At 33.4% G+C, this 13,113-nt stretch overlaps 1 protein-coding gene across 2 annotated transcripts; it reads left to right on the top strand.

Moving 5' to 3' along the window:
• The first annotated feature begins 1,123 nt into the window (after positions 1 to 1,123).
• On the top strand, positions 1,124 to 13,087 carry LOC123720117. Of its 2 annotated transcripts, none has more exons than XM_045676613.1 (3): positions 1,124 to 1,329; positions 6,494 to 6,870; positions 12,005 to 13,087. In XM_045676613.1, exons 1-3 carry the CDS (start codon positions 1,254 to 1,256, stop codon positions 12,446 to 12,448), a joined length of 897 nt encoding a protein of 298 aa, XP_045532569.1. In that variant the 5' UTR covers positions 1,124 to 1,253; the 3' UTR covers positions 12,449 to 13,087. The 2 variants fall into 2 exon arrangements, with proteins under 2 accessions (XP_045532569.1, XP_045532570.1); XM_045676614.1 differs by lacking the exon at positions 1,124 to 1,329 and adding an exon at positions 4,604 to 4,765.
• Positions 13,088 to 13,113: the final 26 nt, after the last annotated feature.

Below are 13,113 nucleotides of genomic sequence, written 5' to 3'. Positions count from 1 at the left end.
ACGACAACCCCGAGATCGTCGGTTCAGTGTGCACAGATTTTTTTTGTGTATAATCACTTTTCTTATTATATATATCCAAATTGGAGACCAATTTTATGGACCGAAATTCTTACGAGCGTAATAATAGAGCGTTCCTATACTATACAAATATTCATAAAATCTAATTCTACGCAGTGTACGTTATAGGCGAAAAGATCAGCGACCAATCAAGCAGGACTATTTTGGGATTTAAATTGAGAGGCGGAACGCTCACGGAGGCGGGATGATAGAGTAAGCAACACCCCCACTGAAATTACAAATGTATTTAACAGCCCGCCAAAATATTTATTCTGCTTTTTAAAATTCTTATCAGCCAGTAACATTATAAACTCTGTTCCACAGATTATATTATTCTTGATTATTTCTTTTTTTGAATTATTCATTTCGAATGGATAATTTTAGTCGGTAATTATGTGTGAAAGAGACAACCATATTAAAAAGAGATAGACGAGATGTTAGATAATCTGTAATAGGTTATTGAGGAATACTTACATTAACGGATCTGGCAAATGTCTATATTTTAGTATTGTTTACATTTTTTAAATGTGGGTTATATCCGCATTCTATACATATTTACGATTTTCAACCCTATTCGCTTGTAATAAAGATTAAATTTTTAGATAACTAAAATTTCAGGTGCTAGACCATGCTGAAAGTAATCTATAAATAACTATTGTAAAATATATCAAGGATCGTTTTATAATAATAATGTAAATTTATAAAATTAACAAAGCCATTAACATTTAAGAAAAAAAAATATATAGCATTTTTCTAATATTAGTCGACATAATCTAATTTATTTCCAAAAATAGCAATCTCCTAGTTACAATTTTCGCACACCTCTCCAGGATCCGGCTCGGGACCACATGCTTATATTTATTTGAACAGCGTCTTGCGTAATAGCATGTGCCCGTTTACGTTTAGATCGCGCGCGACGTCTTATCTGTGACGTAATTGCGGGCCCTCTGCAAACAATCCGTTTTTTGCACCCTTTATCACAGGAGCGCCGGCGAACTACATAAAAGCCGTGGAAATCCGTTCAGGACATACATTACACGTAACGCGGCGAACTGAGCGTAACCGCGCCAAGCCTGATCCGAAACGTTCGATTTTTAAAATCCATAGATTTCGTTTATTTTAGTGTTATGTGCCAGTGATATTAGACTGATATTAATCTGTGTACCAAAGAATATTTATTAGCTGTGATATAATTTATGACATCAAAGATGATAGATAATTGTGCATTGTGCAGTGGATGTTCGAAGGCGCCAAGGATGAAAATTAATTATCGTAAGTAATTTCATTCAAAATTATTTTTTATTGAACATTGAATTAATAGTATTGAATTATTATTACTCTACACATTATTGATACTCTTAATATATATCTATAGCTTTATCCTGAATATTAATAATCGTTTAACAAATAAAATAATTAATATTATTCTAATCTATACACAAAAAGTATTTCAGGTATAAAATTGAATGCCGATACTATGGCAAAGATCTGATTTATTTAACACAACAATTTCTAACGTTTATTTTTTGTTATAACATAAATATTACAATAACTAAACACGTTACTATTCTCTGTGCACAAAGCTATAAACTTCCATAGAATACAATCATAAAGTTAACGTTTAACTTATACTATTGTAATTTTTTTGACACTCCCCTACTCTGTGGCATTAACAGCTAACTGATGGAGCTTTAGAACACAGCGAAGAGCTCAAAAGTCAAGTTTGATTTATATTGCGGCCGAAACACCATTTAGTTGCGCCGGCGCGGAAGCTGCATTTGCTTTACGGTAAACTTAAATTACTGAAACTATGTTTTGTTTTGAACAATACACAGTAAAGTTAACCTTATAAATCTTTGTTTTAACGCGTTTTTTTTTTAGAAAATATTGAAAAGTATTGATGAGTAATATTAGAGACACGACACCGCTCTTGTAGGCTTTCAGACGATTTCCACAATGACGTGGTGTTCGGGAAAATTTGGGAAATCCGTGACTCATCGCTGAGACATTGCTAACACTTTCGTTACAGTTCGATGTATGTTACAGTATAGATATTACGCGCTGTAAACACAGATTATAAAACTTTAGCCTAATCACTCTAAAGGCTCTCAGAGGGTTTCCTAAGCATACTTCAAACAAACAAAAATCTGGTGGTGAATCTTCATCTGTATGAAGAACAAATTCTTTATCTTTCTTTCTTAAAACCTCTTAACCACGAAATACACAATACCTATCCGCTCGTTCCCATAATTATCTCATAATTCTTATGTAACTATAAAAAAATCTGTGTCTCCAGTCGTCAGTATTCAATCTTCATCCATCGCCAATCAAAAGATTCCTCCATTCGACAATTAACCATTATTACTTTCAACAGATAACATTTTATATTCACGTCACAAGACACCGTAAAAACCTGACGATTCGTTTGAGTAAACGCTGAGCACAATCGCCGACCGGAAAGCCTCTACTTAAGCTAATTACAAACTTATTTTCACATAAAAACTCCTAATTGACGAAAGCTGTGTCATCATGTCACAAGATGGAATGGTGGGAATCTCCAGCACCATAAAAACCCTTGTTACCATGATATATTAATCAAAATTAGATAAAACTCTTTGCATCTGCGCTTTTAACACCTATCGTCATACTCCGTACTTACGTAACATCACTAAAGCAGCCTACATTTTAATACAGTAGTTTCATACGTATCACAGATTATCTATGAAAATGATTTTCATACAACTGTCAAAATTTCATCTTTCGAACACCGTTAGTTAGTTTGATGAATTCAATTTCAAATTTAAAAGCCTTTATTTCAGCCAGTACAAGAGAAAGATTACAAAAATATATATGTATATAAGAAAGTGTTTTAAGGAGGTTGCACAGCTGTCCCCTTATACAGCTTGCCTTTGCGGCGTATATTGATGAATTATCCAAAGATAAACCTTCATTTACAGGCTATTCCTAATCTTACCTTACCATCAGTGACTTAGTGAAAATTATGCCACTGTAGGGAGATGACATGCCGGTTTATTCCCAAGGTTCAAAATCAGAATTTTCTAAATTCCGTCTGCAAAAACTAACCTATGACTTCAGGACTCTCACTCGAATTCTTTGCAAAATAAACACGACTTTTCCAGAGCTTATTATATAAGGTCGTAGGTTGGGTTAAAAAGTATTGTTAGGCGCCTGACTGACACCTAATTATTGTTAAGCAAAAAATTACTAGTAAAATCTAAAATATGTTTTACTGTTTCACGCCTTTATTTTTATCTTTATCTATTTTAAATTTAGAATAAAAATAGAGAAATAAATATACTCTAGACTGTGTACTGTATACTGTATAATAGCAGTATATATGATGTAGTGAACTTTAATAAATAAACTGCATTCCGCCTAATATCTGCGGTACGTAAATTCAATACATACAATACATGTCTCCTTAACCGGACAAAAAACGTGTCAATGTAAATAAACCAGGAACACACAAAGAATAAATGTAACCAGTACGGCAAATAATAATTTTGCATTTGTAACTTTTATGAACACTGATCGCTGTCGCGGTAGACCTATCTTTTACTTTTTAGTTTGTTCACGTTTGGTCTTTGCCTTTTTTCAACGTGTTTGCTCGAGTCAGACTCGGAAAAAAAGACGAAAGTTATTGTATACCTTTGACCAAATATTTGTTTTATAATTTGAAGTTAACATTCCGTACTAAATAATTTAAGGATGCAGCCGAATAATGAAATGTCATTTTTAATATTATATATATCCAATATGAAAAAAATCTTTATATAGGAAACTTTACATTTTAATCATCATCTATTATGACACAGAGAATGAGTAATTAAGACTCGAAGGTTATATGATAACAGATATTTTTTGTTCCATATTTAAATTAATTATCAAATCCTATGATGTAACTTGACAGGCGGTGTAACAGGTGGATTGAATAGTAAAAACTGTCGCACTCGTGCTCTGTGTAACCGATAAAAAGTTTAGACTCATCGATGAATCAGCAAAGTGGTCTAATACTTGCACAATTTAAGAAATCATAGATTTTAATATTTATTAGATAATACTTATTTTGACTTGCACACAACCTTCTTTTGTTTTACGTAAATATATTGAATGAAATAAATAATTTTAATATCATAAAACTATAGATACTATTGCAAGTTATAACTAGCTAACTTTTCACCAGAAAACTTAACTAAAATTTCATTTTAACGATTCCAAAAAATATCTAGACATTTCACTCGTATCACTGGTAATCGAACAAAACAGTATTTTATTATATGTAATGTAAAAAAAACACTTTCTCTAGTTTGAAATACTACTTTACTAAATAGTGAGTAATAAACATGACGTAACAAGTGATTCAACAAATTAGAGTTATGAAATCGTCGAAAAATTTGAATTTCCGTGGGCGGCGAATATCACACCGACCCAAAGGAAGGCTTAGGGTCGGAGTTCGTAAGGGTTTTCGCATAGACCGGCTATTTCATTTACGGTCCCGCATTTCGGTGCTCATTCAACGAGCGACGATTGCTCGTGCGCCGGCCTCGCTCGCTCCGCGGTTACCTCGTATTGAAATGGTCCTGATAGACCCTTGTGACTAAGTGAACTGTGATTTCGCGTTTGCATGAATATGGACTTGGCTAAGGGATCTCCATCAATGCGTTGTTCATGGATGTCTTTTTAACTGGTGTGTTGTGTGTTTTAATTTTTTGGTGTCATTTGTGGGTAGAAAGGGTAGTTTATTGAGTGGCGTTAAAAACGTTTTTTTCTATTCGATATTTAATTTAACAAAGAGTTCGATTTTTTAAACCTTAAATTATTGTAATAATAATATTTGTAACATAAATAAGGAAATTCTAATTAGATCGCCACTTGAACGCGTTATGAAATCTCAATAACCACGAGTACGTGTTAAGAGATTGTTATTGTAAAGGCAGATGTATTGAATTAATTAATTCGATTTTGGAAGTTGACAATACAAATTAAGAAAGAGTGCGGCTAAGCTGAGCCAGCGATTCGTGTGGGAATGTTCAACAAACGACGGCGTTTCAAAGTAATTCCTTTGAAAGCGTTGATGACAATCGATTAAGTATATGTAAATATTATGTTTATTGCAATTAAAAATCAGTTGTTTACGTAGGCTCTAATTGCACTCACAATTTGTAACAAAATTATAGTCCGGTTGACGATTAACAAATGGGAAATCCCGAAGTATCGCGTCATAGTCGCAGTACCATAGTTTTCGTGGTAAAATTGTTTGATCACAATTAATAGAGATAACGATCGACCACAGAGTAAAAAAGTTGTTAGTAAAAATCACGTCGTATCGCAGTCCGACATCGAATCACACCTCCCGTTTTTTATCTACGTAAGGCTGTTTACTTAACATACATCAGATTGTCAACGACTCGAATTGACCTAATGATTCACTGACCATAAACCTCCGCTTATCCTCGTTTGACGTAACTATTGTAATAGGTATAGCGCCAGTTCCTCCGTCATGTTTCACTTAATAACAACCTTTTACAATTTAATCGCGATTCTAGTTACTAGACAGACGTAATGTTACATATAAGTAATTATTTAACGGAGAATTTTATTCGGAATTTACCGCAAATATTGTTTGAAGAAACACTTATATTTACAATTCAGAATAAATAGTCTTCTAGTTAATAATGTAAATGTGCACAGCGCTTGCGTTCAATACATCAAAGGCTAACTTTCTACGTTTTAGCACATCGGACAAAGCCTATATCTCTTAAAAAGTTCGAAAACGTCGCTTTTAGAATTACGAGTCAGAGTACGAACATAAAATATGTTTTATGATTCGGCGCAAAACATCAAAACCTCCAATAACAGTCGGGCGATAAATCGAAAGAATAGTGCTCGCCATATTTGTGCAGTATGGGCCTCTGTCCTATTTGTGAATTAAAAAAAACTCGTTCATCAGACATGAAAAAATCACGTGCGTGCGAGAGGTAATAGCCGGTGAGAAAGTCGCTCGGAGATGAAGATTATACCTACGCTTTGTGCACATGGTAATAAGAGACGGAGATGCGCTTACTAAAATCACGGAGCTTATTATTTTTTATGTGTCTCCCGTACGCTATGGGAACATGTCGTCCAACAGTTTTACACAGATTGATCTATTTGTAAGATGAACGTGGTATGACAATTTCGGCTTCAGAATACTTGTACTCTTAATATCTCGCTATGAATAATATCATACTTTAATCTAATTTGTAGATATACAACAGACCATAATTTAAACCACCAGATTAGAACAAAAAAAATTACTAAGTATTTAAGATAAGCCACAATTATTGCTCGATATTGATTATCTGTTCGATTTTGTTTTCAAAATTCAAATATAGAATCGGGAGCTTTGACATAACGTTACTTTTTTTTTTTTCAGCTTTTCCTAAAAGGCTATTGGTGGCTGTATCCATAATAGTAATAATAGCCATGTGTATTACAACGGCCGAAGCGCGTTCCGTGGAACACAGGTGGCGGCATCACAAACGGCAGCCAGATATGGCACAACTTACCAAAGAGACGCTGAAAAGACCAAAAAATCCCACAGTAGAGAGCTATAAGAACGCAACGAGGAAAATTAAACACAAACTAAGAAATACGAAGCGGTTTTTCGACCAAGACAGGAAGTTGCTGAACGAAACGCGGGACTACAGGGATGGGATGCCGGGTTGGCTGCCAACAGTCAACTTTGTGGACATACACTTCCATGACTATAGAATGACGAGGAAACCGGGGAGCTCGATCTCAGAGAGAAAGGTATATTTCAGTTTTTAAGACTAAATTTATGATTACTAGTTTAGGAATCCTTATGGCTCGTGACATTTGAGTCATTTTAAACCACGATAGTTAAGTGTTTTTCTTAGTATATTATTTAGCTTAATATACTGTGGTAATAATTCGTAGTGCGACAAAAAATATGTTTTAAATTGCAACAAATATATTTAATCTACGAGTGACCGAGATGTGCTAAATTAATAGGTATAAATTTTAAATTACAGCTTATGATTAGTTTGAGAGCATATTTGATGATCTAAAGCACTGACAGTGTAATTACCAACGCCGACGATTCCGCGTCTGATGGGATGGTCCAGCACACCCTCTTTTTGTTTTCTCACTGTTTTTACAAGATTTTTAATTTATTTTTGCCTTATTTGAGACAATGAATCCTTTGAGGCTGTACCGTTGCAACTTAAATGAGGTTTCGCCGGACCAAATTACATGTGGCGGCCTTTGTGCCCCGTTTATTTACTTCACATTGTACTTAAGAGTAATAACGATAAGCAAACCCTTAATCTTTAACGCCGCGCTTGATTTAAAAATTTGTTCGGATCAAACATTGTAATTTTAATAGAACGGCTGGCATTTGTCTAATTAATTTGTCAATTATGTCTGCGTATAACTAATTGATTATTTACTTTGACCGTGTTACGCTTATATAAGAGAAATTGTGTAAATTAAATAAAAACAGAAGTCAATAATAACTTTTTAAATAAATGGTCTAACACAATTTAACATTACGATCTAGCCAAATTTAAAACTAATTAATTAGGATATAAAATAAGAAAGTGTCCTAGTTTTCATTATATCACTTAAGCCGTGTCACTTTACACTACCACTAATTCGAATAGTTTTGTCAAGGCAAGTGAATAATGCTTAATGACCGCAAATAAATGTCGGTTTGTCGAAATAAAATAATAAGCGAGGGAAAAAGTTCATGTTAGGCTGGTGGCGCGTGAACCTGAAGCTTCCAGCTTGGGTCTAAGTAGCCAGTTAAGTGTTTCGAAGAAATTTGCATAGATGGATCCTGCACGCGATCTGTAAATGCCAACAACTTATTTAAACTAAAGTTTTGTACTCATTACAATGTAACTTATTATTCTCCTTAGTATTGTGTCTATAAGCTTTGCAATTTACACGATAAGTCATCTTAAGGGAATTGGCCGTATTGCCTCTTTAAATAACAGCACATTTCCGTCAATAAAAACTCTAAACGATAAAATCAACAACTTTATTTGCAAGCGTATTTGATAATTAAAAGCTCAACTAAAGCTTTTCTTTGTTTATATTCGACCCGTAACACTTCGACGTTCGTCGTTCCACAACTGAGCATTTTTTAATCCAGTATTTGCCACCACTATCTGGAACGAGCTGCCCACTGCGTTTTACCGCAATTCGACTTAGGGTTATTTAAGAAAAGAGCATACCAATTCTTAATAGGCCAACAACGCACTGGCGAGCCCTTATCACTTATATGAGCTTCAGCACAAAATTTACCTGCAACTATTCAATAAAGCGCATTGTAAATATAAAATGAAAACATATAATACAGCGGTTTGCGTTACTTTCATAATCGACAAAATTGATTGACGTATATATGGCCTTCCAAGGTACTATGTTTTTTAATATTCATAATTCCACCTCCGCCTTAAATATCCATTGTAACGGATCTTTCAAAGCTTTATTATTTACCGAGCACACATCTGGACTGTGACTTTCTATTAGGTATGCATAATGGACACCCACTAATTGGTACACAAAAGTTAAGTTAGACAATAGTGCAGTGTCGAATGTCCTTGTAAACAAAAAGCCTTGCCCAGTACGGTCATAAATAATCTTCTAACACACAAGTGTTGAGTCTTATATGTGACTGAATTAATTCTTGTGTATATTTCGACAGTCCGTCAATGCGTGACCACTTAAGAAAATTAAATATTTAACTTTGGGCAAAGGAAAGCGTTATTGAAGTGCGTTCGTTAACTTATTAACGATTTGAAAATTAAACACTTAAGCTGAGGGCTCTCTAATGAATATTGAAGAATGCACACAAACTTGACAATAATTAGGAAGAATATTTTACTTTGGATTTGATAGAAATTAACTTAGTAATAATATGGTATTCAGCTTACACTAGCAAACACTCGTTATACTTGAGTCCTTTTATTTAAAATCATAATAAATATTACACCTACTTCAGGATTCATACAATCTACTAGTGAAAACGGTACGAAAATTTGCTAGTTTTTATAGATAATGACATTTATGCAGATAGACAATTTTGAGATTGACGACAGATGAAGACAATTTAAATTTTTAGCATAAAGATTTCTTTAGATCTCTCTGCGTAATTGAGGTACATATGTGTATTATATACATACTGAGGGTTAAGTTATCGCATCGTAAATAAGGATTATGTATTTCAGCTATGTAAAGGGCAGATATTCCTCTAACACGGCTTTCGCGTCGACGCTGAATGTTTGTACAGTATTTACGATTTAACAAAACAACATGAAATGTTAAAAACACATTATTTGTCCAAGTGAGACTAATGTGGACTTATGATTCCGGCGCGACGCGTTTGTCTTCGACACGTTCCTCGGTTTAAGTTCAACTTAAGCGAAAATACGGCGCATTGTCGGGCCAGTTTTATCCTAAGTATTTGCTGAAGTCTCGACGATTTTATTAGCACTCGACAATTTCTCCTTTCACAATGCCCTCATCTCAATGGTTTTATGATGAGTAAAATAATCATCATCCCCATTATGGGTTTAAGAATTGTTAAACTTTAATGAATTGTTAAAACCTAGAAGGTTAATGCGTGAATATGATTAGGATTTGAATATTTTAACAGTGCTCAAAGGCTATAAACTCCCAAACACGTATTAAAAGATTTTTATTGATATCTTTATAGTCTTAAGTACCTACTAAACAGTGGTGTGTGGATAAATAGTACACCAGAACAGTCGTCTCCTTAATAGTGACAAATATTATTGGATACTTTCTTATGTTAAAAATTATTTTTAGTAAATTAGTTTAAATTACTTATTAGTCTTAAGTTAGGCTAGGCGTAATATTAAGTTGTGTCTATGTTCCGAGACAATTTATAAAAAACCTCATATTATTACTATTATAAAATGTATATTTAAACATTCACTCTGACCCTGATCACACTTGGCGTTATGATTCAGAACTCGCGTCCCGAACCACAAGTGGCGCTTCGTCTAGTCCGAGTCCCCGTTCCGGGAACAGTGAATGAGATGATTTCATTCATTCACCGAGTATTTTCCTGAAACAGTTACTCACTGTTATGACCACTGTTTCAGAGAGTGACATAATTAATTACTTAATATTTCCGTTCGGAATTCCATTTTAATTACTAATATATATAATAAAGTAGTCTACTAATAACTACTTCATGCTAAATTAGGATTTTATTAACACTTGTAATACTGGATATTAAATATTTTATCTACGCATAAAATAACTAATAAATAAAAGATTAACTTGTAGTCCTAGGCACAAAAATTTTATTATTAGTATTGATATTATTTAGTCATGCATGGAAAAATAATTACTGATGCCAACGTTACATGCCTTCATACATTATCTGTAGCCCTCCTCGATATGGTAAACGCATATTAATTTTTCAATCCGCACCAACAGTTCCTTTTTAACTCGTTAAATCATCAAAACTATGAGTTTTTGAACACTTTTTATTTTATTTATCAAACATCACACATAAGGACAATCAAGTATGAAAAAAAGGTATATTAATATACACGTGTCAAAATGGCATACTTGTAAAAATATTACATTGTTATAGTGGCAGGGAAATATAGAATATAAAAACGCTAATCTTGCAATATGACAAAAACATAATACAATTGTAACCGGTTGATCCTGTCTACCGACTTCTGTGGACATCTATCATAGCTGTTGGGGTCTACTCTGTTATTGTCCTAGGTCTAACTTATATACATTTATTAAATTGCGTAGTATATATATATAATATATATTTCATTTTAAAGGTTAAATTAATTTAAAAACTAAATAATTGAACTTTAATTCGAGGCAATATAAATTATTTTTCAAAGTTGCTGCATGCCCTTTAGGTTACGAATGTTCAAAAAGCTTTTGCAAAAAATATTCAAAATCATTATAATATCGTTAGATAAAATATAAAATATTCAACTTTCGTCCTATTACAGTATATTACATACAATATCGATTCAGTCATGAATAAATCCATTTGAAATCGTGATGATGTAAATACAGTTATAACAATAATTATTAATTGTTGAATGTCCTTCCTAATCTATAGACGATTAACCTTATGTCATATCTCGATATACCATTCATGTTATTTGCCAGTTATTAATAATAGCTTAAATAACAACCTAGTTACACCATTTTTAAGCTTCAGAATTGAGTATTTTCTTACTATAAAAATAATGTGTTTTTTTTAATATTATTACTATTTTGATTTACAATACTAAAATACTTAAGCAGATGCTTTTATGATTTGTCAAATTTCAATCAAAACTCTCGACTTAAAACAAATAATGATGCATCATCGACGGAGATTTTTGCTAACAAAAGCCATTTATATAACGTTTGAGACTGAATGCATTCCAATAGTTACACGGATCAAGACACTGTATCACGAGGCCTCGACACCAATTAGCTGCATCGTTAAATATTCACGATAAAGGGCTTTATACACACACATTGTCAATGTATCATAACTTAATAATTTACTAGAGAATCATTCCGAGGCAAGCCTTAGTCTGGCTTGAGCTCAGAGGATAGTGTCTACCTACTCCTATACATTAGAATTAGTTAATTACATCGATAACTAAGCTATATACATTTTTACAGCTATACCGCACTCCTTATGCACCGCACTTTAAGGAAAATATACTTGAAATTTATTTAAGATTATATAGTTGCAATTTAAAGATATAATAATAACAATATTAATACACTGGCTCAAACTGAGAATCTCCCAGCGCTCCCAACCCAGAGCCACCTCTCGCCAATTGCTGGCTATAAAGGATTAATTTTTCTTAAGTCCCAGTTCTTCATTATTAAATTTATCTCTCGTTTGTTACAGTTCACCTATCTGATGCCGAAGCTGTACAAGACCCTGCGTGAATACGAATTACTATTTAGAAGACTACGCAACGTCCAAGTAGACCTATCCGACGACCCGTTCAACAACTACGTTGCTTTACGGGAGAAGATCCTTGAAAATACGATAAACAGACTCCGTAGCACAATGGCGGAAATAACTGAGAACATGGTGGCTGTGAACATGCCAGAACCGTCGTTTGACAAAACCAAGATCAAACTCGAAACATTGGAGATGAAAGTTGACGCGACGCAATGTCTCAAGAACGATTATATTGCGTTGAGAGGTTACGGAAACTTACTGAATAACTGGTATTCGGAGTTCAGATGTCCGCTCAGTAAGAATGACAAGAAATGCTCTGCATATCACGCGAAACTGCGAGTGAAGAAAGGCAACAAACGGCCTAAAAATAGAATGACAAATTAGGTAGGTATTTGCTCTATGACGTTTACTGAGTTTCTCGATTTTCGTTGTTTAAGTATTGGGTACTCGCTCTGTGATATTTAGTATTCTCTAGTTAGTGATTTTAATTTATTGACTAAGATAAGTATGTTAGTTCCTTTTCTATCTGTTTTGTCTGTCCTTATTTATTTTTCTTTGTGAATTTCACAAATATCTCAACTAGTATTACTAGATGGCTGATAAGCCTTTTTAGAAAAGACTTTTAGACCTATTCATGAATGTACCGCGCGAATAGCTTGTAATTGTGTACGTCTGAAAATTGCATATATGACAAAACATTCACCTATTTACGGTGTTTATGAATAAGATATAGTAATAAGGTGCTTATTTTAGTAGCGACGTTTTAGTATAGGCACTTTAGTAAAATAAAATATTTTGAGGAAAAGTTCGCGCATGTTTTAGTTTGCCTAGAAGACAAAAAAAACCTACTCTTCCGAGTATCTTCTGCTAAGTGCCACTGACTTTATCAGCTACACACAAATATTGTTAATATTGTCATCCCAAATCTGTGTAAATGATATACATGTGATGTTAAAATACATTTATATTTCTTTATATAATATTCTTTGATATCCGTTATGTTGATGATATGTGTAAGTACCATTTGAACTACAAGATTGTAAATAATT

Source organism: Pieris brassicae, chromosome 2 (assembly GCF_905147105.1).
Source record: "Pieris brassicae chromosome 2, ilPieBrab1.1, whole genome shotgun sequence".
In the NCBI taxonomy this organism is placed as follows: domain Eukaryota; kingdom Metazoa; phylum Arthropoda; class Insecta; order Lepidoptera; family Pieridae; genus Pieris; species Pieris brassicae.
This window is presented reverse-complemented; position numbering and strand designations above follow the sequence as displayed.